The sequence below is a fragment of the Megascapheus bottae genome, chromosome 36 (genome assembly GCF_031878675.1).
Source record: "Megascapheus bottae isolate mThoBot1 chromosome 36, mThoBot2.hap1, whole genome shotgun sequence".
Lineage (NCBI taxonomy): Eukaryota > Metazoa > Chordata > Mammalia > Rodentia > Geomyidae > Megascapheus > Megascapheus bottae.
Genome location: NC_143544.1, coordinates 6,538,827 through 6,562,477, shown reverse-complemented (window position 1 = coordinate 6,562,477; position 23,651 = coordinate 6,538,827). Strand labels below are relative to the sequence as shown.

The 23,651-nt window shown below is 52.1% G+C and overlaps 1 protein-coding gene across 2 annotated transcripts in view; it reads left to right on the top strand.

Annotated features, from left to right (window-relative positions):
* Positions 1-645: 645 nt before the first annotated feature.
* The window catches only part of Cramp1 (cramped chromatin regulator 1), a 36,921-nt gene continuing 13,915 nt past the window's right edge, over positions 646-23,651 (top strand). Inside the window, exons 1-8 of one of the 2 annotated variants that reach the window (XM_090325023.1) lie at positions 646-909; positions 2,293-2,630; positions 9,745-9,953; positions 13,418-13,571; positions 14,973-15,056; positions 17,036-17,084; positions 21,799-21,884; positions 22,217-22,340. In XM_090325023.1, the coding sequence (XP_090181149.1) occupies positions 2,294-2,630; positions 9,745-9,953; positions 13,418-13,571; positions 14,973-15,056; positions 17,036-17,084; positions 21,799-21,884; positions 22,217-22,340 (1,043 nt within the window). In that variant the 5' untranslated portion in view covers positions 646-909; position 2,293. Of the gene's footprint in view, positions 910-2,168; positions 2,631-9,744; positions 9,954-13,417; positions 13,572-14,972; positions 15,057-17,035; positions 17,085-21,798; positions 21,885-22,216; positions 22,341-23,651 lie in introns of those variants that run through there. The other variant, XM_090325022.1, reaches the window with a different exon arrangement.

Below are 23,651 nucleotides of genomic sequence, written 5' to 3'. Positions count from 1 at the left end.
GCGCGCCTCGGGCCCAGCCTTGAGGCCGCGTCGGGTCGCTGCGCGCCTCCCCGCTGGCGTCCAGGCCGCCGACGGCCGGAGGTGCCGGACAGCGGACCGGGCAGCACGTCCGCGCCGGCGGGCGACGGGGCCGCGGGGCGCTGGCGCCGCCGGCGAAGGGACCCTAGTCTTCAAACCTCAGCCTGGTCAACACTAGTGTCAAGAACTCCCCCAACGCCACGGAGTGGAAACGATGACGAGCGCTACGCCGCGGCGAGCGAACCCTCTCATCCGCTCCCCGAGCCGGAGCCACCCCACCCGGATTCGCGCGCGATTCCCGACGCCGCGTTGAAGTGGCGACTTCTCACGCATCCGTCAACACGGCGCCGGCCAATCACAGCCAGGCTGCCCGGCCTATTGGCTGTCGCTCCGCCAATCAGGAGCGACGCACGGCGCGCACGGGCGCGAGGTCGCAGTCACAACACGCCGGGCGGCGCGAGCCCGCCCCCAGATGCCGTGCGTGGGCGCGCGCTCGCCCGCTCTGGACCAATGGTCGCCCCGCTCGGGGGGCGCGTCCGCCGGAAAGCCCGTGCGTGCTCGCCCCCGCGCGTGACGTCCGCCCCGCCCCGCCCCGGGCTCGCCTCGGTGTCTCCGGCGGCGGCGGTAGCCGGAACTGTGCGGAGATCGGCGGTCGGGGCCTCCGAAGCCGAGCGGCGGCGGCGGTCTGGGCGTCCGGAGCCCCGTCAGCCGCGAGCCGGCTCGCGAAGCGGGACGTGCGGGGCCCACACTTGCCGGTGACCGCGGCCGGTCCGCGGCCATCCGTCCGGCGTCGCGGCCTCGCCGCAGCTGCCCGGCCCGGCCGATTCTGCGGTTGCCCGCGGAGGCCTGGGGACCCGGGAGCCAGGCTGCGGCGGGGCGTGGATGAAAAAGGTGACCGCAGAGTGCGTTTGGAAGCCCGCCGGCGGGGCCGCGGTGCGCCCGGGGCTCGCGGGCTGAGGGGGTCGGGCGCGTGCCGCCCGCAGCCCGTCCCTCGGGGAGGTGCGAGCTTCGCCCACCCGGCCTGGGACGGAGGGGCCGAGCGGGGCCGAGGCCCGCCGTCCCGGCGCCTCCCGCCTTCAGGAAGTGACGGGCTCCCGCCCGAGCCCTCCGCCGGCGGGGAAGGGCCCGCGGACGCGGCCCGGCGCACGGGCGAGCGCCTCGGGGGCGCAGGGACGGGCGTGGGGGACCTGGCGTTCGGCTAGGTCGGGGCGGGGGAGGCAGCGGCCGGCAGCGGCGGCGTGAGTCGTCCGTTCCCGTGGAGGGTCTTTGTTTTTGTTGGTTAAGTGCACGGGGTCGGTCCTTTTTGTGTAGAAAGCGTTTCGTCCGTGCTCGCGTTACCAGTATTTCCAAAGACCCCTTCCAGCGACGGGGAACACTCCATTTTGTGGCCGCTAACCTCAGAGCCGCGGTGCCGCTCTGCCTCTGCCCACGTCCCCGGGTTTCGGAGGAGATCTCCGCCCGCCCGCCCGCCGCGGGTGCCCCGCGGGGCCGTGGCTGGCGCCGCCAGGTCGGGTGCGGGTCTCCCCGGTCAGGGAGGGCGATCCCACGCGCCGTGCCGGGGGTCGCCCCGAGCTCCGCACGGTCCGTCGGTCTCGCGTTGCGTGACGGGCATTCTACCACGCACCCCGGATCGTGCACGTCATTAACTCTCTCTGGAGTCTTGCGATCGGGCCGGGCTGTCACGGTGCTGCCACTTTCCCGGGTGTCCCCAACCCGTTCCGTGCAACAGGCTCTTTGTTGCTCGCGCGTGGCGGGGACGGCCCGCGGCGGCCCGCGTCCGGCGCCCTGGCCGGGGCCCGCAGCTCGCAGCCCGGCCCTCCGCCTTGCCAGCGCCGGGCCGAGCGTGCGGGCCGTTGCGCGGGGCAGGTGCGCGTCGGGACCCGGCGCGTCTCGGGTGGGGAGGGCGCAGGCCGGGGCCGCGAGCCTGGGCCCCGCGGGGTGGGCGGCGGCGGGACGGCGCGGCGCGGGTGGCCGAGGCGGGGTTGAGCCCCGGCGGGGTCGGGCTGCGGATCCGCCGCGCCCGGGTGGCCGGCCGGGCGGGGGGGGGGGGCGTCCGCGGGAGGCGGCGCGGGCCGGGCCGGCGCGGGGCAGGGCGGGCGGGCGGGCGGGCGGGCGGGACCCCGCAGGGCCGGGCTGAGGGCCCGGCCCGGCGCCGTGCGGGCCCTGGCGGCCGGGCGGCGGGCGGCGCTGGAACAAACAACGGCCGCCATGTTGGGAGGCCGGCGGTAAACTTCTGCCCGCGCCTCTCACGGCTCCCCGCCTCTCCCGCCGCAGGATGACAGTGAAGTTGGGCGACTCCGGCAGCGGGGAGGACGGGCTCAAGAAGCTGGGCAAGCGGGCAGCCGATGAGGAGTCGCTGGACGTCGAGGGGCCCGGCGGCGCGGACGCGGCCGAGGACGGCAGCGGCACAAAGAGGGACGGGCCGACCCCGCGGGCCGCCGGCGCCCCCGCCGCCCCCGGAGCGCCGCCGGCCTCGTCCCCGCCGCAGGGCAGCTCCCAGGACCAGCACCACTTCCTCCGCTCCAGCGTGCGGCCCCAGAGCAAGAGGCCCAGGAAGGACGCGCCCTGCGCGGCGGGCAGCGGCGGCGCCGGCTCGGGCCCCCGCGGGAAAGGTAGGCATCGCACCCCGCGGCCGGCCTGGACCCCCACCCCGCGGGCTCCCTCCCAGGAGGGTGCCAGGGGAAGGGGCAGGGCCCTTGGTGCCCTTTCTTTGGACCCGTCCAGTGGGTTCCCCGCAGGCCTGCTGCTGACTTTTTTTTCTGACGGCCTCGTTAAACTACCAACAATAGCTTAGGAATGGGGCTGGAAAGTTATCTCTGCTCAGGCTTTTCCCCAGGCTGCCAGGTGTTGGGGGTCCAACAAAGGAACTGGCTTTGAAAACAAATGGGGAGAAAATGGATAGGAAACCCCAAAGGGGTGACCTGTTACCCCAGGAGTGGACTGCCTCATTGTCCAGCACTCAAGTGTGCTTGGCTTGAAAACCACCAGGGGCACGGGGAAGGGACTCCCGGAGTTTCCACCCAGGCTTAGTTGGGTTCCTCTCCACCCGGCCTCCCGTGATGCAAACAACCCTGACCCACAGCAGGCCCTGCTCTGGGCTGTTGTCCTAGCCTTGTGAGGAGGTTGAGAATGTGACTGCTTGACTGGGGTTACTGGGGTCCCCACTGAGGTAATAAGAAAAGCAAATCCCCTGTTTTGTTCTCCCTGTGTTCATACTTCCTCGTCTGCCTTGTGTCTTTTCTTAACTATGAGGCAGACTGCACTTATATTCTTTTGTTTCCAGCCAAGTTTGCAGCACTTTTTATTCTTAAACATGCAAATACCACACAGACTCACAGTGTGTTTTGTAGGGGGGGGAGTCTTTCACTTAGTACCTCAGAGAACATTAACTTAAATTTATTAATGGTGCTGGTAGTTTTCAGAAGAGAATGTTTCAAATGTGTCTCACTAAACTCACTTCTACTATCATATTCCCCATTGAAGTGTGTGGGCCCCTGAATTCCTGGGATCACTTGTTCATCAGTGACAAGTTTGGATGTAATCTTCTTTAAAGATTTAAGTGTGAGAAAACCTTACACGTTTCCGAAGTAAAACTTGTACGTATATTTTGCTGTGAAAGTTGCTAATGGCTTAGGAGAACATTGAATTTGTGCTAGCCTTGATTTTTGTTTTTTTAAAAAACAGTAACTTTTCACTACTAGTTACAGATACACTTGAGCTTCTCAGATCTGCCTTCACTCATGTAAGGTCCTTGGCTTTGTTGGTGGTGGTTTCAGCAGTGCTGGACCTGTATGCCCACTGGTGTCCCCACGTCTCCTGTCTCCCTGGCCCCCTGACTGCACTTTACTTTTGAGTTTGCTTTCCCATAAGGGATGTGTGTTCCCACCTATGAAAGAAGAAATGGGAGCCACTGCTGTGGCCCTGAGCTTGGGCTGCTAGCTGTGGGTATGAAGGCGTTAACTTAAACACAAACGAAGTGGTGTCCAAATCTTGGGTTTCTCCAGGGCTGCTAGGGGAGGTTTGTTTGTTTTTACAGTTGAGGTGCTTCCACAGGTAGAATGTGGGTAGAATGTGTTTCTGGATAACTTGTCAGGTTATCCATGCCTTTGATCATAATTCTTGTCCCATTGTGTGATCCAGGGCAGAAATTGACTTCTCATTTTTGGTATTAAGGAGACTTCCATTGTGTGGTTTCTCTTTTTCACTTGTAGCGAGCTAAGCTGTCATGGCAGGCTTTCTCCAGGCCTTATCTTCTTCATACTGAGAATTGTTGTCCCTTCGCATTGCGAACTCTGCCAGTATGTGCCCTGAGCTTCCTGCTGAGGCTCCTTGTGACCCCCCCACCCCAGGGGCTAAGCAGAACCTTTGATGCACTTCACCATTCCCTGGACATTCCCCAGCAGGCTTCAGTGAGCACACTTGGTCATCACCTTCATCCACCACGCCACGTGTGACCGTGGCCGCAGTCCTGTGCGTGCTGTCCAGCCAGTCTCTAGAACTGGCTCTCTGGAAGGTTGCTTCCCTTGTAGACTGGAAATCTCCACTTGTGGCAGACAGGGAATGTCTTTTTTTTTTTTTTTTTTTTGCCAGTCCTGGGCTTGGGCTCAGGGCCTGAGCACTATCCTTGGACTTTCTCAAGGCTAGAGCTCTACCACTTGAGCCTCAGCACCACTTCCAGCTTTTTGCTATGTATGTGGTACCGAGGAATTGAACCTGGGTCTTCGTGCATGCTAGGCAAGCACTCTACCACTAGGCCAAACTCCTGGCCCAGGGAATGTCTTTCACTTGCAAAAATCTTCCACGTGTGTTGAGAAAGTTTACAGTTGATGCACTGACAGCTTTTTCCCCCTCTTACTGTGGACCTTTTTGTTTGGTTTATTACATTCCTTTTTTTTTTTTTTTTTTTTTTTTTTGCTGGTCCTGGGGCTTGAACTCCAGGTGTGGGCAGTGTCCTTGGACACTCAAGGATCAAGGCTCATGTTCTGCCACTTGATCCAGAGCACCACTTCTGGCCTTTTCTGTTTATGTGGTATCGAGAAGTCAAACCCAGTGCTTCATTTGTGCGAGGCGAGCACTCTACCTTTAGGCCACACTTTCGGCCCTACATTTCTATTCTTAGCTATCTTTAAATACTTATATTGAGGGGTCTCAGTACAGCCTGCCAAGGTATAATGTATCTTGATCAGTCTCATCTAATCATTCTCATCCCTCATCTGTCTCAACCCTTGCCCATGTCCTCCTGTCTCCCAGTTCCATTTTTACGTGTGGACGTGGATTGTTGGGATTGACAGCCACTTCAGTTGTTGCCTTCCTGTCTTGCCAGTCAGTTCTGTTGTACACTTAGAGCCTAGGACTTGTGGACTTTTGTTTTTGTTTTGTTATGTGTGTGCTTATACTGGTATTTGAACTTCAGCCCCTCACACTCACTCTCAACTTGGCTTGTTTGCTCCCTTGCTGACTTGCTCACAGCTGGTGTTGTATTGCTTTAGCCACAGTCCATGTTGGCTTTTTCCTTGTTATTAGAGTTAGACTCTTGAGGAGTTTTCTTTCTAGGCTGGTTTGGAATCATGATCCTCTAAGCATTCGTTTGTTTGTCTTTAGTTCTTCATAGTCCTAATAACAGAACATAACCAGCTTATCAAATTTCAGCCCCTTCTTTTTCTTTAAAATGCAAGTTATTTCATACTTCAAAATGCATAAACTTAAGCCGGGCATGGTGGCTCACACCTGTAATCCTAGCTACTCAGGAGGCTGAGATCTGAGGATCACGGTTCAAAGCCAGCCTGGGCAGTAAAGTCCGAGAGACTTTTATCTCCAGTTAACCGCTAGAAACAGGAATTGGCACAGTGGCTCAAAGGTTAGCCGTAGCCTTGAGCTGAAGAGCTCAGGGACAGCGCCCAGGCCCAGAGTTCAAGCCCCACAACCCACAAATATAAATAAATAAATAAAAAAGAAATGCAGAAACTCCTTGAGACTTACATGCATTTTGCCAAGCATCGTCAAATCATGACATTTTGCTACTTTTGCTGTACATATAAAGATAAAGAAGATACAGATAAAACATAATACCAGAGATTGGTCTGTCAGACCTACGTTCGTTCGCTTGTTCATTTGTTCGTTCGTTCGTTCCTTCCTTCCTTCCTTCTTTCTTTCTTGCTTCCTTCTTTGGGTGCCTGTCATGAGGTTCAGCTCCTGGCCTAGACGCTGTCCCTGAGCTTTTGTTCTCAAGGCTAGCACTCTATCATTTGAGCCACAGCTCTACTTCCAGCTTTTTTATGGTAGCTGATTGGAAATAAGAGTCTCACTAGCTTTAGTGCTCAGGCTGGCTTCAAATCTCAGTCCTCAGGTCTGGGCCTCTTGAGTAGAATGCCACGTGTGAGCCACCAGCACTTGGCCGTTTTTCATGAGGTAGAAATCTTCCATACTCCTCACATCTGTTGTTCTGTAGCTGTGTGTTTTGGGGATCTTGTGTTTGGTAAAGTAGGGAAGGAACCTTGAGAAGTGTTCCTTCAAAGACCCCAAGCCGAAGAAGCAGATGCGAAAGAACAGGGTGGTTTGCTGCCATGGAGATCTGCTTGGTGCTGGGAGGGAGGTTTGTAGCAGGATAATGGGGTAACGCTTGCTTTGTGCTGCCAGGCAGCCTTCAGGCCTCCTTGTATTCACCTCAATCCTCCTCCTGTAAAAAACATGAGCAGTAGGGACCAGGAGTTTGGGCCTAGTGGTAGAGTGCTTGCCTAGCATGCACGAAGACCCGGGTTCGATTCCTCGGCACCACATACATAGAAAAAAGCCGGAAGTGGTGCTGAGGCTCAAGTGGTAGAGCTCTAGCCTTGAGAAAGTCCAAGGATAGTGTTCAGGCCCTGAGCTCAAGCCCAGGACTCGCAAAAAAAAAAAAAAAAAAAAAACAAAACTATGAGCAGTAAATAAATCTCCATTGTAAGGATGAGATAAAGCTGGGCTTTTGCATGTGTTTGGGAGTTGCAATATTGTATTCCCAAGCCTGCTGGGTCCTCGGTGGCTGTGGATGGAAGCTGGAGTGCCTTTGTCTTCCCAAGATGGCAGGGAGGCAGAGTGTGCCTGCTTTCCTCAGTTGCACAGGGCTGAGAATGGTCTGCCGCAGGGTAGTAGTTTGAGAGAACAGAGAGGATGCTATTGTAATTCTTGTGACAGAGCTTGGTGGGAGAGGCACAGTGCCCTTGGGGCAGCTAGGATTGTGAGGCGGATGTTTTGTTTGGTGGTAGAGGCATCTGGACCCTGGGGTGTGCTGGCCTGTGGGGTCCATGACAGCAGGAGGACTCTAAGGAGGTATCTTGGGCTGTAGCTCCTGAGCTGTCACTGAGCATCTGCTCTGTGAGGCCTCAGGCTCACCTGTGCGTGAGCAAGAGCTCTGTGGGGAGGAGCTGCTTCCTTCAGGCTTCTTGCCGTGCCTGTGGATTCCAGACCTCAGAAATGCCCTCCGAGCCTTGTCTTTGACCCTTTGGACTTCTCACATTCCCACCTGGAAAGAATTGAAATTGTCTTGCATCTCTAGCATTTCCCTTTTTTATTTCCCTTATCCTTTGCTTTTGTGCTTCCCCATGGTCACTCTCTCGCTTAGGCTTTTTTTTTTTTTCCCTCCCTCTCTAAACTGAGAGTAACTTTTTCTAGGCGATTTTCTTTATAGTCTCCCAGAGCATCTTTAGGCCTCTCTTCTGTTTGTATACTGCTTGAGTTAAACAAGGAAGTCCACATCCAAAGTCCCTGGCTGGATCAGATGCATTGCATTTTTCTCTGAGGTATGTGAATCTGCTCTGCTTTCACAACACCTTTGAGGTCTAGAAGGCTGGGTTGAGTACATGGGTGATTTCTTTTTTTGGGATATCCAACTTGCTTTAATTTCCTTGAAGTATCACTTCCAAAATACCAGAAGAAGGGCTGAGCCATCTCTCAGCTGACTTGCTGAAAGATAACTCTTGGTGGAAAGGTATCATGTCACCTTGAGTTGTTTTGCCACTTCAGGCCCCATCAAAGTCAGTCTCGCTGGTGCAACTTTGATTGATGTCTTCACTGTTCTTTGCTCCTGTGGCCTTCCCCAGTGCAGATATACTTCCATTCTGTTTTCATTACAATTCACTCTGATCAGAATCACCAGTAATACGTTCCAGGGAAATCTCACTAAATTAGTATGGCTTCTGACTTAAGCAGGGTATATTCTTTCTCATATGCACAGGAGACAAGAAGGTAGACTGTTGGAAGTTAAGCTTAATGGTCAAAGGTGGGGCTGGTTGGCAAGCTGTACCAGGGAGGAGAGAGTTGATAAATGTTCGTTATGGAACTGGAAATGAGTTTAAAACCCTGTTTCATGGGGCAGGAGTGTGGCCTAGTGGTATCATGCTCGCCTAGGATGCACGAAGCTCTGGGGTTCGATTCCCTGGAACTACATACACAGAAAAAGTGGTGCTGTGGCTCAAGTGGCAGAGTGCTAGCCTTGAATAAAAAGTGTCAGTGCCCAGGCCCTGAGTTCAAGCCCCAGGGCAGCCTCTCCCATAAAACCCCCCAAAACAAAAACCAGCCTTGTATCATGGGTGCTAGAGGTGTCCAAGCAGCCACTTCTCCAGTGGTCCCTCACGAGAAGCTCAGGACTCAAGGCAAACCAGATGGTGTGTTGTTTAGCAGTATTTTGGGAGGATGGGAATTTGAACTGAGGACCTGATACTTGATTGTCAGGTACTATACCACTTGAGTCACAATTCCAGCCTGTTGTTTTCAAAGTAAGGTCTTGCTTAACACCCTGGCCAGCCTGGCCTCTGGTCTTCCTACTTGTACTTCTGTGTGCCTCTGGGGTGGACAGACATGTACCTGGCCAGCGTGCTTCTCATATGACTGGGAAAAGCCTACCCATTGATTGTGATGGAATCTTGCAAGTTTTTTTTTTTATTACCAGGTTAACCTAGAATCATAATCCTCTGATCTCAGTTCCTCAAGTCGCTGGCCTCACAGGCTTGAGCCATTATATCCAACTGTAGCTTTTCCTTTTCCTTTTTTAAAAATCTTTGTTGAAAAGTCATTTCATAGTTGGAAGATTTTTTAGGATTTCATGGTATCCTTACCGTATCCTTCCAGGAGGAAGACAGGCAGTCCAAAATCCATCTGCCACTTCCATTTCCCCTCTAGGCCTCCTGTGTTATATGCATGGCCTGGAAGGATTCCTGAATTAGGGTCTGGTATAGTATGAGGACTTGGGAGGTTTGTGGTGCTCGAGACCCCAGTCTCATCAAGGATAAGTCTAAACATTATAGGTCCTCTGGCATTAAGTGGTGTTTATTCTGATGTATTGATTGTGTCTAGGTGAAGGCCATGTTTTACACACGTAAATGTTCTCTGGGACTTGAAACTCATTTATGTGAAATGGTGGTAAGAATATTTTAACCAAAGCACATCTGTGAAATATGTTGTCAGTTTTGCCAAGGGGCTAGATCTCTGCACTGAACATGAATGCACAGCATTGCTGTGCTGCTTAGAAAATGCCTATGGACTCTGTCCTCCTTACTGTAAAAACGTTTTAGAGTCCTCTGGTCGGCCCAGGCTTCTGTTGTTTGAGGCTCACTTCCTCCTGAGTGTTATCCTGCTGGCAGTCCTGCTGGAGTAGCCACAGCGAGGTAGCAGCCTGGTGCCCCTCCCTTGCTCTCCCCCCTGCCCTTCCCCTTCTTTCTGGAATACGTTACTGTATGGTCCTTTCTCTCCAAGGAGCTGACAGTGGTGCATCGTCGTCGTCGTCATCGTCATGTGGAAACGTGTCTGGGGTTTCCCCTGCCACCCCTGCGGGGGGCTCTCGCTCCTCCTCCCGGAACTTAGGGTCCTCCGGGACTGAGAAGGAAGAAGGCAAGAAGGTCCGGCGGCAGTGGGAGTCATGGAGCACGGAGGACAAGAACACTTTCTTCGAGGGACTGTATGAGGTAGGCTGGGCGTGGGGAGGGGCGGTGCGGCCATGCTCCCTGAGTCCGCTGCCCACCTTGCCTATGTTCCCTGCCTCTTTTTACCCCAGGGCTGCCAGCTAAGCAGCATGTGTCAGGCCACGCAGCAGTGGCCGGTGTGAGTGAGGTTCTGTAGCTTTGAGCTTGGCCCCTGCTTCCTCTCTGTGACAGGGGAGGGGCTGCTGGAATAAGTGTCAGTGCCACTTTTGCTTCTTCCCAAGGTTCTCATTGTTTGCGAGTGTGGTCCCCTCCTTTGTCTTTCTGTGGCTGCTAAGTGGGCTGACTTTGGTGGGGGTTCACAAAGCAAGGAAGCCCAAGCAGATGCCATCAGAGTAGCAACCGAGTAACAAAAGCTGTTGCTGCTAACTGCAAGCAAATAAAGTTCTGCAAATAACGTGACTGTCCAGACCCATTGTCCAGTGAGGTGGCCAGACTCCTGCCTGCTGCTCAGTTATTTTATGACCACTTACAAATATTCAACTTCAGCTACAGACAAACTGCCCTGTATGCACACTGCCTGATAGGCAGAGTTTGTTTGCGCCCAGCCATGCCCCTGCCCTTGTGTGTCGTGGCCAGTGTTGATCCAGGGGCAGAGTGGTCATGGCAAAAGAGGAGTTTCCCTGGAGTTGGACCAGTCCTCTGGGCTGTCACCGCCATTCATTCTAGATGTTGTCAGTAGAAAAAATGCAGCATCTTCGTGCACATGCCCTTGCTTTGTGGGCTTGTGTGGGGTGGATCAGGAATAGCCTGCTCGGGTAATGAGCCTTTTTTTTGGTCAGTCATGGGGCTTGAGCCCGGGACCTAGGTGTGGCTCCTAAGCTCTTTTCCTAAAGGCTGGTATTCTGCCACTTTGAGCCACAGTGCTACACTACATCTTGTTTTCTGGTGGTATATTGGAAATAACATTCGTGCACTTCCATTTATGTGGTGGTTTATTGGAGATAACGATCTTACATACTTTCATACCCAGGCTGGCTTTGAACTGAGATCGTCAGATCCCAGCCTCTTGGGCACTCTAGGATGGCAGGTGTGAGCCCTTGATGCCTGGCTGCCTTCTCCTTTAATAGTTTATTCATTCTGGCAAGTCTAGGAAACGAAGGAATGTAGATTTGAAATTTAAGCCATGAACTGTTCACAGAGAGATAGGAAAGGAGACATTGCTAAAAGTGGGGAACAAACTTGACTTCCCACAGCTGAGGGTGAATCCCAGGGTCCTTGTGGAGAGAGGAGACTTCTTTGGATAGATGTGAAATCATTTAAACAAATCCAAAATGGTGTGTGTGTACACACGTGCATGTGTCAATCATCAGGCTTGAACTCAGGGCCTGGGCCCATTATTGGGGGGAGTGTGGAAAATAAAATCTCAAGTTGTTCTATCTTGCAAATATCATGTAACCCTTTTATTAATTACAATAAAAATAATTAAAAAAAAATCTCAAGTTGTGGGGTTGAGGAGCATTGGTTCTGCAGTGTTGCTTGCCCCAACCTTGGAACCTCAAGTCTCATATCTGCTGACCACAGGATCACACACCTAACCCCTCACTGCCTTTCTTTCTTTCTTTTTTTTTTTTTTTGGTGAGGTCATGGGGCTTGAACTCTGCGCCTGGGCATTGTCCCTGAGTTCTTCAGCTCAAGGCTACTGCCCTACCCCTTAAGCCAAGACCCACTTACTGTTTTTTCTAGAGGTTAATCGGAGATAAGAGTCTCACGTTCTTTAGTGCCCAGGCTGGCTTTGAACCGTGATCCTCAGATCTCAGCCTACTGAGTAGCTAGGATGATAGCGTGAGCCACCACACCCAGCTCTCACTGCCTTCTTGATGCAACTCTGGATCCAGGCTTCCAGTGGAGCCCTAGCTCAGAGCAGCAGTAACTACAGATGAAAGCGGAGTGACTTGTAAGCCAATGGGCAGCAGAGGGAGTCTCCTAGATATGCAGAGCAAGCCCTGCCCTTCCAAGGCTTGCCATTGTCCTGAGGAACTCAGCAGGCCTAGAGATAGCTGACTGTACCCCAGTGCCAGGCCAGCTGGGCCCATCAAGTCGAGAGATAACTGGGGAAGGGATGGCCTCTGAGCTAGACAGTTTTGTTCTAATGTTTTATGTGCCTTTATTATTTTGGAGGTACCATACAGCAGGCTTACCATTCCATGTGTCAGCTAATAAGTGCATTTCCTTTCCCATAGTATCACATCCACTCCCTCATTCCCTCCCCTTCCCTCCCTCACACTTGCATGGTTCACGTTTATTAATGTCCCGTGCCCCAGCACTAGTGGGCTCCAGTGTTGCCTTTTTTTCACCATTTTTCCTCTAATTTTGTGTCCTCCCACCACCCTCCTGTAGAAGTACAAAGAATACGGTCAGTCATCAGAAAAGAAAAAAAACCACCAATTAAGAAAAAAGTCCTGGGCCAGGAGTTTGGCCTAGTGGTACAGTGCTTGCCTAGCATGCATGAAGACCCAGGTTCGATTCCTCGGTACCCCACATACGTAACAAAAAAGCCGAAAGTGGTGCCTGAGGCTCAAGTGGTAGAGAGCTGGCCTTGAGAAAGTCCAAGGACAGTGCTCCAGCCCTGAGCTCAAGCCCAGGACTGGCAAAAAGAAAAAAAAAAAAAAAGAAAAAAGTCCTTTGTTTATGTATCTTTGGAGATCAGTTTAATAGGTATATTATTTTATATATATGAAGAGCTGCTTGGGTATTGTACTTTTGTAGTGCCTCCTTTTTGCCAGTCCTGGGTCTTGAACTCAAGGTGCTGTCCTGGCTAACCGCTCTACCATTTGAGCCACAGCACCACTTCCAGCTTTTTCTGTATATATGGTACCGAGGAATCAAACCTGGGTCTTTGTGTAGTGTAGATAAGCACTCTACCACTAGGCCAATCTCTTGGTCTACCTCTTGTTTTTTAAGACAATTTGTGTTTCACTGTGTTGCCCTGATCAGGCTGAACTCTTTTGTTGCTTGTAGGGCTTGAACTCAGGTCCTGGATACTGTTCCTAAGCTCTTTTACTCCAGGCTAGAACTTTTTCAGCTACAGCTCCACTTTTGCTTTTCTGGTGGTTAATTGGAGTAAGAGTCTCGTCGAGTTGACTGCCTGGGCTGGCTTTGAACTGCCATCTTCAGATCAATCTCCTGAATAGCTAAGAGTTACAGGTGTGAGCCACCAGAGTCTGGCTGGCCTGAATCTTTTCTCTCTTTTGGTCAGTTATGGGGGGGTTGAACCCAGGGCCTGGATGTATCTCCAAGCTTCTTGCTCAAAGCTTGAGCTCTACCACTTTGAGCCACAGTGCCACTTCCTGGCCTGAACTCTTGATTGTCTGTAGAGCCTCCTGCTTCAGCTTCCGAATAGCTGTGGTTAGAAACATGTACCACAGTGCTTTGCTCCTGGTGTTTTTTAAAATAATAAGCCAATTTATTTCAACTGCTGTACTTCTTCATGGGCTTGATTTTTCTAGCACGGGAAAGACTTCGAAGCTATTCAGAACAACATTGCTCTGAAGTACAAGAAGAAGGGGAAGCCGGCAAGCATGGTGAAGAACAAAGAGCAGGTCCGACACTTCTACTACCGCACTTGGCACAAGATCACCAAGTACATTGACTTCGACAACGGTGAGTGTGCCGGGGCCCTTGCCTCAGGGCCACCTGAGACTGGCTCTGCTCAGGATTGTCCCCGGGACCTTCTTCTGCATTGTCCTCACCCGCCCACCCTGGGACTGGCCATGCAGTGCTTTTGGGCAATGGCAGACCCGGTACTGTACTTCCTGGCCAGGGTTCGCTAGGACAGCTGTGGCAGCTGCCAGTCCTCTCCCCGTGCCTCTGCCACTCTTTCCCCACTGCCTTGCTCCCCCTTTGTCCAGATCCAGGTCACTGCTTCCACCGTAGCAGATCGTTTATTTATTGGCGTAGCTCAGTGTGTGGTCCTCTGATGGTCCTCAGAGTTTTGTTCCTGCTCCCCGCCCCCCATCAAGGGGCTTGAACTCAGGACCCGGACACTGTCCCTGCACTTTTCTGCTCAAGGCTAGCATTTTACCACTTTGAACTACAGTGCTGTGTTCAGTTTCTGATGGTTATTTGGAGATAAGAGTTTCATGGCCTAGTGCCTGTCATCCTAGCTACTCAGGAGGCTGAGATCTGAGGATCCTGATTCAAAGCCAGCCAGGCAGGAAAGTCCATGAGACTTACTTTCTTTTTTGGGGGGTGGGGGGAGTCAATCTTAGTGCTTGACCTCAGCGCCAGGGCAGTGTCCCTGAGCTTCTTTTACCCAAGGCCAACACTCTATCACTTGAGCCACAGCACCACATCCAGCTTTTTCTGTTTATGTGATACTGCAGAATTGAACCCACAGCTTCACAGATGCTAAACACACGGTCGGGGTGGCAGGACCTCCTTTCTGTGATTTGCTATTATGTTGCTGATGTCCTGAACGCCTCAGGCAGTAGATACCTACCGCACTCCGCCCCTTGTATGAGCCTCCTGAAGTTTCTACCCATGCTCCGCTCACCCTGACATGGCAGGCACTGTGTTGAGTGGTACCGGTTTGTCCCCTTGCTTTCTCAGTAAGGCTGGTGGTGCCTGTGTCTGAGGTTGGAGGGGGTGGACTTTGTGTGGGACCCAGTGGCAAATCCATGGTGAGCTATTGAGGACAGGTGGGGGGATGTTGGTTCCTGGTGTCCAGGTGCTAGCTTCATTTGTGTTGTTGGAAACTGCTGAAAGCACACCTTGCCCGTCTTCCCATGCTGCGAGAACCTGCCTTCTGACCAAGTGGCTTTCTCCAGGAGATATTTTCTCTGCTCGCCAAAAGCAATGTTTTAAACTCCATATCTCATGTTGTGTGGATTTTTATTTTGAAAATGGACAGCAGCGTTCCTGTGTGCTCTGCCCACGTCTCCCACAGTTGGCATTATGCACGAGTGAGGGGCCAGAATCACTACGTCGGGCTGGGCTTCTCGGGAGCCACTCACTGAGGGTCTGCGGCCCCTTCCTGAGCGCTGTCTTTTTCTTACCCTGCAGTGTTCTCTCGTGGACTGAAGAAGTCATCTCAAGAGCTGTATGGCCTCATTTGCTATGGGGAGCTACGAAAGAAAATCGGGGGCTGTGAGTATCGCTGCCCATCCTCAGAATGGCAGAATGATGCTCAAGTTACTCTCGTGCCTATTTGGAGCCTCTGAGGGGGCTCTTGGCACATGCAGCTGTCAGAGCCCTTGGCCCAGTAGAGGCTCTCGGGAACACCCCTCCAGTTCATTAAGCTTGCCACATGCTGGGTCCCCGGGCCCCAGGACTTTGCTTTGACCTCTTCAAGAAGTGCTTCTTGACCTGCTTGCAGTTCCCTAAGCGTCTGCACACAGGCTGAGCCCCTTGTAAAATGGATCAGAACCTTCCTTCACCATACCTCGTTCTGCCTAGGGTTTCTGACTGGACCCTCTGGAGTGTCCACACACGGACTATGTGAAGCTCCCTCGTGGCTTCTCCGTGGCTAGTGTCATCCATTTAGAAAAGGATTAGGACACTCGAGCTTGAGGGCTGTAAGTGATCTGCTTAGGGTTATCTGCGCCCCTTGTATAGCGGCACCTCATGGGCTCCGCAGTCCATGCCTTCGTCAGCAGACAAGTTCTGTGCAAAGGTCCTGCTTGCACGTGGTACAGTGCCACACACCTAGGGGCTGGTGGTGAGTTCCGGGGGTGAGGCACAGTGTTCCTTATGCCATACCCGTGTCCTTTCTTGAAAGTACTCAGCCAGGGGCCCGAGCACACAGCTCATCAAGGTGGGCTTTCTCATCTCTTCTGTACCTCTCCCCCTCTTTCCATTCTCCCAGGAACAAAGACAGAAAGTCCCGTGTGTCACCAAGGCCTTAGTGATCTGGTTTCATGTCCTCCTCCCTTGGGCTCCTCCCCCTGCCCGCTCATTGTCTAACCTGCCGGATGCAGACCAGACTGCAAGGTCTTGTGCCTGTCTCCTCCTCCTTCACCTGAAGATGTATCCCAGAGGAGGTTCCAGGCCAGGTCCACTGAAACTGCCATGTGCTCCACGTGACTCTGTGCTTGCTGTGGCACAGAGACGTGGGATTAGTGCCCTTCTGAGGGAAGCAGTACCTCTGACTCCATTTTTACCAGCGTTTACTCCCATGTGCCCCGTCCTGTGGTCTTCCTCTCCTGAGGCATTGTTTCCAATATGGACCCCAAAATTCCTGCACTTGTTATCAAGGGAGAAACCAGTTGCACCAGCTGTGATTTCCTTTAGTTACTATTTATCTGAAAAACTTAGGTTTTGTCTTATTCTTAAGACATATTTGTGCTGGTGTGTCATTCTGACTTAATACTTTCCTTTTTCTCTTCCTCCTCTCCTCTCTCCCTTTACTGTGGCTTAAACCCAGGGTCTTGCATGTATTAGACAAGTACTCTACTGCTGAGCCGTGTCCCTGTCCCCGAAGGTTCTTCTCTCATTATATACACACTGTTGTCCATGCCTGGCCTACGCTGTCTCTAGTGAGAGTCGTTCGGGTGCTTGTTCCTCCTGTGTGAGTGCAGTCTGTCTCTGGTTGCTTTTCGTTTCATCTTTATCTTTCTCAACCGGTTGCGGGTGTGCGGGCCCCAGTCATGCAGAAGACTTAAAGGAATTTTAAAGTGAGCACCGAAGTGCCTTATCTCGGTTCTCCCTCTAGTTTCTGCCCTAGTAAACACTGTGGGCTTCACACTTCCCCACCACTCAGGGTTCTGAGGAGTCCAGAATCGGTATGCCCGAGGGTCTATGGCACAGTCAGCAGGGAAAGTGTGCCCAGTACATTCCATGCCATGGATCCTAGAAGAAGCAAACTCATCAGAGCGGGGCGGTCTGTGCTAAGGTAGCAGCTTGCCCATATCGGGATGGGGAAGGAGGACTCGGGTGTGCAGGAAGCCTGGGGGACCCTTGAGAAAGTGCCTAGGGATAGCTGTATGGGTATGCAAGCCTTAGGGAACGAGCTGGAGCTAGCAGAGAGCTTTCATTCTGGAAAAGCCCAGACATTCAGTGTCAGTATTTGGAGGACTACGATCATACGGGAATCTAACAGCTTCATTCATTTATCTCTCCTTGTAAAGGTATGGATGACAAGAACGCAACCAAGTTGAATGAGCTCATTCAGGTTGGGTAAGTACACGTGTGAGATGAGCGCTCCTGTGGGTACATTTCCCGGAACACAGAAGCAACTACTTTCTCCACGAGGACCACCCACAGTTGTGAAAAGGACTTTGGGCCTGGGGCAGGAGTGGTTTTCCTCCATCTGTGCCTGCAGTTTGGGGTGAACAAAGCCCGATTCTCTCTGTCCTACCCCTGTGTTTTTACATGTCTTTTCCTTCCCGTATGTTTTCTCCTGTCTCCTGGACTACCTCCAGTGGCCTTTCCTGTCTCCTCGTGCTCTGGGGCCAGTGCTCCTGTTGACTTCCTGGTCTTCTCCCTGACTTGTAGAGCTCAGCTGTTCTTCGCAGTCACACACCACCAAGGCCATGGACTGCCCAGTTGAGGCATGCTCAATCCCGGCCGCTTTTGACCATCTCTGTTTCCACGCTGTCGTTTAAACAGCACTTACTCTACGAGCATTGCTGGTCCTCAAGGTTCCTGGTTCGCTGTCAGGCACCCTCTGGCTCGCCTGTACAGTTTGACTTGGAATCCTCTGGACTATTTCTGTGTTCTGATAGTCTCCAGAGTCTGCCCCCAAGCTAAGCAGGTGTTGGCATCCTGAAGTCTCCAGTTCTATAACTGCCCCATGGTTCTCTCTGCGGCTGTGGCACTGCCATCTTCAGGCCTTCTCTTACTGCACCCTTCACAGTGGTCATTTCCACTCGTCCCAGGGCCTTTGGCACTTTTCCTGAGATGATATTCTCCATCTACCCATCCCACTTGTCTCCATCTTGGCTATAAGTCCCTCCTCTTGGAAGCCGCAACTTTTCCTGCTTCCGTCCATGCCCTTGCCTTTCGTGGTTGGAGGGTTGGCAGCTCCGTCACCCTCATGCCCATTCCAGTGGTGCCTCCCTCCTCAGCGAGCAGCTCTGCCCTCGGTTAGTCCTGGTACCCATGCTTCCAGGCAGCACCGCAAGGCCCAGCCCTGCTGCAGAGTAGAGAGTGTGTGTGTGTGCTTTCTCACTTGGCATGTGACCCTTATTGTTGGCTGGCATGTGTCTGTCATCTCCCCCTCCACCAGGGCCCTTTCTGTTCCTTGGAGGGGATGTTTAGTCTCCATTCTCACCAAGACCTGTCTGGACCGTTAGGGTCATACCTGTTCCTCTGTCGGTGGAACATGCTCTTCTTGTATCCCTGGGTGCTTTCTCCTAACCTCTTCCCCTGCAGCCCTGGATGGGATTGCTGGGAGCTGTGCTTTTAAGGGTGACCACTCGGAGTTTACCGGTTTACCTCTCCCAGGATTAGATTGCTGAGACTTTATTTACATGAATTACCCTACTAGGATTCAGGCCCAACCAATGAGTGATGCTACTGTGCGGGAAAGAACCATGCCTGGCTGGGGCTGCCAGGTCGTCTTGAGAGTGAGTGGAAGACTGGGCATGAGCACACAGCACAGCTGCAATCCCAGCACTTGGGAGGCGGGGTGGAGGGCAGTGAATTGGGAGCCTCGTAGGAATACATTGCTGCAACAGCAAGAAGAGGCCAGCCAGCGCCGTGAGGGGAAGCAGCCTCCAGATCTGTCTCAGGGCTTCCCATTTATATTTGTTGCTTCTGTCGGTAGGAACCTTTTCCAGAATGCTGACGTTCCTGGGCTAATATGTGTTGTAGTTCTTTCTTCCTCCCTCCTTCCCTCTTTCTTTCTTTCTTTCTTTCTTTCTTTCTTTCTTTCTTTCTTTCTTTCTTTCTTTCTTTCTTTTTTGGCAGTCCTGGGCTTGAGCACTGTCCTTGGACTTTCTCAAGACTAGAGCTCTACCACTTGAGCCTCAGCACCACTTCCGGCTTTTTGCTATGTATGTGGTACCGAGGAATCAAACCTGGGTCTTCGTGCATGCTAGGCAAGGCAAGCACTCTACCACTAGGCCAAACTCCCCAGCCCGTGTTGTAGTTATTTCTTATCCACAGATGATCTGTCTCTGGGATGTGAGGTGATTTTTTTTTTTTTGGTGCTTGTCCTGGGACTTGAACTGAAAGCTTAAGTACCTACCCTACCTGAGCTGCTTTTGCTCAAGGCTACTGCTCACTGAGCCACAGCTCCACTTCTGGCTTTTTGACTAGTTTCTTGGAGATAAGAGTGTGGTCTGGGCTCTGGTCCTGTTTGACATCCCCCCATCTCAGCCTCTTGGACACAGGGCTCTGTGAGTTTAATGGGTACATGCAGGTGGGGTGGACCCAGCCACAGGCCACCACAGCACTGCTCTCATGCACTGTAGATTGGCCTTTTCCAGAGAGTCATCCAAAGGCGCCTTCGTGTAGTGTGTGAGCTGAGCACTTGCCGCTCTTGGGTGTTGGCACGTGGAGCTGCAGCTTATTACCCTCTCCCACTGAGGGCGGTTCCGTGGTGTGAGCATGCCTGTCCCTCCCCCGGGGACCCAAATAGGGTTGGGCAGGGCCTTTATCAAAAAACTACTAGCCCCCCTGCATGAGGTACAGGTCCATGTGTAGATGTGACTCGTCCTCACGAGGACCCTCCGGGTTTATGGCAGAGCCATGCCAGTTGCTCCCACACCCCATCACTGTGCGCTGTCCTAGACGGTGTGGAGAGCCATCCTGTGTGCCTCGGCTTGGCATTCCCCTGTTGCTTGGTGATGCTGAGCATTTTTTCTAACAGGTTCTTTTGGTGCTCTGCATCTTCTTTAGTGAAGAGCCCGTTCAAGCCTGCGCCCATTCCGTGCTTGTGCTTAGAGTTCTTTCTCTGTTCTAGCTTCTAAGTCTTCCGTCAGATGGGTGACCTGGACATATTCTGTCAGTGGCCTGTATTTCATTCTCATTGCTCAGTGTATTTTTTTTTTTTTTTGTCAGTCATGGGGCTTAGACTTCAGGCCTGGATGCTGTCTCTGAGCTCTTCAGCTCAAGGCTACAGCCCTACCCCTTGAGCCACAGCACCACTTCCGATTTTCTAGTGGTTTATTGGAGATAAGAGTCTCACGGGGCCGGGAGTTTGGCCTAGTGGTTAAAGTGCTTGCCTAGCATGCACGAAGACCCGGGTTCGATTCCTTGGTACCACATACATAGACAAAAGCTGGAAATGGTGCTGAGGCTCAAGTGGTAGAGCTCTAACCTTGAGAAAGTCCAAGGACAGGGCTCAGGCCCTGAGCTCAAGCCCAGGACTGGCAAAAAAAAAAAAAAAAAAAAAAAAAGAGTCTCACGGACTTTAGTGCCCAAAGTCCATGCTGGCTTTGAACCTTGATCCTCAGATGTCAGCCTCCTGAGTAGCTAAGATTACAGGTGTGAGCCACTGGTACATGGCCATACTTGAATTTTTAAGGGCAAACAAAATTCCTGTGAAAGGTAGAACAGAAATAGGGGAAACTTGTGTGAGCTAAATTGATTCTCAGGTCCTTGAATTGTCACTTAGCTTTTTTCTCTTAAGGCTGGCTCTCTACTACTTGAGCCATGTCTTCACATTTGGTTAATTGGAGATAAGAGTCTCTTGGATTTTTCTACCCTGGCTAACGGTCTGGCTTTGAAATGTGGATACTTAGATCTCACTCAGCCTCCCGAGTAAGTAGGATTTCTGGTGTGAGCCTCAAGTGCCTGGCTTGGCAAATTAATTGATATAAGATGAAAAGCAAATTGGAGTGCTTAACTTCCTGGCCATGCTTCCAAATGTAGACCTTTTTCAATTAATTCTAAATCTCTTTTCAGTTACAGAATTGTAACATTAAATTAAAGAGTAAATGAATTGCAGGAAGCTCTTAACTAAATGAAATCCTATTGCATTGTTTGAAGACCCAGAGGCATTGAATGTGGCATGTACTGATTAGATTTATCCAGTGTCTTTGTGGAGAAGGAAATAAATCTCCTATGAGAAGGGACCCAGACTCCAGATTCCTAGAGGAGTCACACTTGTGTTTGTTGTCAGGAATCCAATTGAAATATTCACCCATTCAAAGGGTGGTCAGGTTCTGATTTTCTAAGTAGTGTCCTTGTTGTTGTAGGAACTGTCAGAATTAACCCTTATTGCATGTGAATGTGCATGTGGCCCTTGAACTGTGTGATGCTCCAACTTTAGGCTGCTTGTCCTCTTTGCATTTGAGGAGAAAGAGTGATTCTGTCTAGTAATAGAAATATGTGAACTTGGTTTCGAGCCACATCTCCAGCCTATCTTTTTGCCAGTTAGTGTTGTGGATTTTTCTGCCTGGGCAAGCTTTGAACTAATGTCAGATCAGTCAGATGTGATGTCAGATCTCAGCCTTCTGAAGCTAATTTTACCATGAGCACCTCATTCTGACCTGTGTGCCCCGGCACTGCCAGTATGCATCACAGAGGAATGATGCAGGGTATTGACATGGCTGGTGACCCAAGTGGTGGCACAGAAGTTCTGGAAAGATGAGTAGGCAGGTTCCACAGAGATTGCATAGACAAGCCTTGCTGGCTTCGTACCTCAGGCCCCGGAACGAGGTACACAGAAAGATGTGGACCACCTTCGTCGAATTGTGACGTTCTGTTAGCTATGCTGCCATGAGTTCACTGAGCCCGAGAGCAGCAGGCGTTCCCTGGTCAGAAAAGTGGGTGGCCAGAACTTACTGCCTCTGTCTGGGTGGCCACATGCAGCTTCATGGGGACAGATCTCAGGCAGGATGGGCAGTTGGCTGGGTCCTGGTCTTTGGTGTGGTTTATACCTGCCCGCCTCTCCTTTCCGTTCATTGAATGCCTGAGCCTTGCTTCTTCACTCTTTCCCCAGAGCCACCACAGTGCGTTACAAAGGGAGGAATCTGCGGATCAAAGCACCCATGTGCCGGGCCCTGAAGAAGCTCTGCGACCCTGATGGTAGGTGGTCCAAGGAGAAGGCACAAGCATGTGTGGCTGCCATGGTGTCTTTCCATTTTCTGACGCACAGGCTGCGTCACAAATACCACCAGTTGTTGGTATTGGACTCCACTTAACCTCATCCTGTGAGTGGTTCCTGAATTTGGAATGTTCTGGGTCTAGTGGTGTGTCCACCAAGTCATGTCTAGTGGTGGCTGCATTCTGTAGGAACAAGTCCTGTGGCCTCCCTAGTGGCAGATGCAAGCGACCGGGTCATGGTTGGAGTGTCTCTGCCTCCCTTTCTGCTCCCTGCTTCCTGCCTTGAGTTGTCTGTATGTCTCGGACGTCCACAGGCCTGAGTGATGAAGAAGACCAGAAGCCAGTGCGCCTGCCCCTGAAAGTTCCTGTAGAGCTGCAGCCACGAAACAACCACGCCTGGGCCCGCGTGCAGAGCCTTGCCCAGAACCCACGCCTCAGGTGACATGGTGTGGGGCACGAGAAGGGGTTCTGCTGTCTGCGGTGGGGGAGGGGTTCTGGGGAGCATTTGTGTTCCTCCTGGGGATTCCCTGACACCACCCTGTGAGGACAGGTGTGGAGTGGCGCTATCATAGGGCTGATCTGACTCGGCCAGGCCTGGAGGCACTGGACAGAAGCTCCACATTCAGGCAGGAGTCTTGGGGCTGAGTGGAAGCTGTGAAGGATGTTACAATCAGGTTGAGTATCTTCTGAGCCTTCTCATTGGTTTTTTTTGTTTGTTTTTTGTGGGTCATGGAGCTTGAACTCAGCCTGGGCGCTGTCCCTGAGCTCTTCAGCTCAAGGCTACCAACCAACCTACCCTTGAGCCAAGCCCCACTTCCCATTTTCTAGAGGTTAATTGGAGCCAGAGAGTCTCAGGAGTTTAGTGCTGGGCTGGCTTTGAACCTTGATCCTCAGATCTCAGCCTCCTTGACTAGTTAGGATTACAGGCGTAAGCCACTGCACCCAGCTAGCCTGCCTCATCTTTGTAGAAGGCATTTACTATCTCTCTCTCCAGTTCCCTGAAAATTTGAATTTAGTTTATACACATGGCACCACTATGGGTATAGACTTTTTCCCCATTTATACACTTTCAAACATTGAGTCAACATTTATTTAGCATAAAATGAGCCATTAGCCATGTGCCAAAGGCTTACACCTGTAATCCTAGCTACTCAGGAGGCCGAGATCTGAGAATGGTGTTTCAAAGCCAGCCTGAGTAGGAAAGTCTATTTGACTCTTATCTCCATTCACCGCCAGAAAGGAACCATTAATTAATTAATTAATTATTTTTTTTTTTGCCAGTCCTGGGCTTGAGCTCAGGGCCTGAGCACTGTCCTTGGACTTTCTCAAGGCTAGAGCTCCACCACTTGAGCCTCAACACTACTTCTGGCTTTTTTCTATGTATGTGGTACCAAGGAATTGAACCTGGGTCTTCGTGCATGCTAGGCAAGCACTCTACCACTAGGCCAAACCCATGGCCGCCATTAATCTTTTTTTTTTTTTTTTTTTTTTTGCCAGTCCTGGGCTTGAACTCAGGGCCTAAGCCCTGTCCTTGGACTTTCTCAAGGCTAGAGCTCTACCACTTGAGCCTCAGCACCACTTCCGGCTTTTTTCTATGTATGTGGTACCAAGGAATCGAACCCGGGTCTTCATGCATGCTAGGCAAGCACTTTAACCACTAGGCCAAACTCCCGGCCCCCCCATTAATCTTTTTAAAGTTTACTGTTGTGTGTCCTTTGGTACATTCACAATGTTGTACAGCCTCCACCT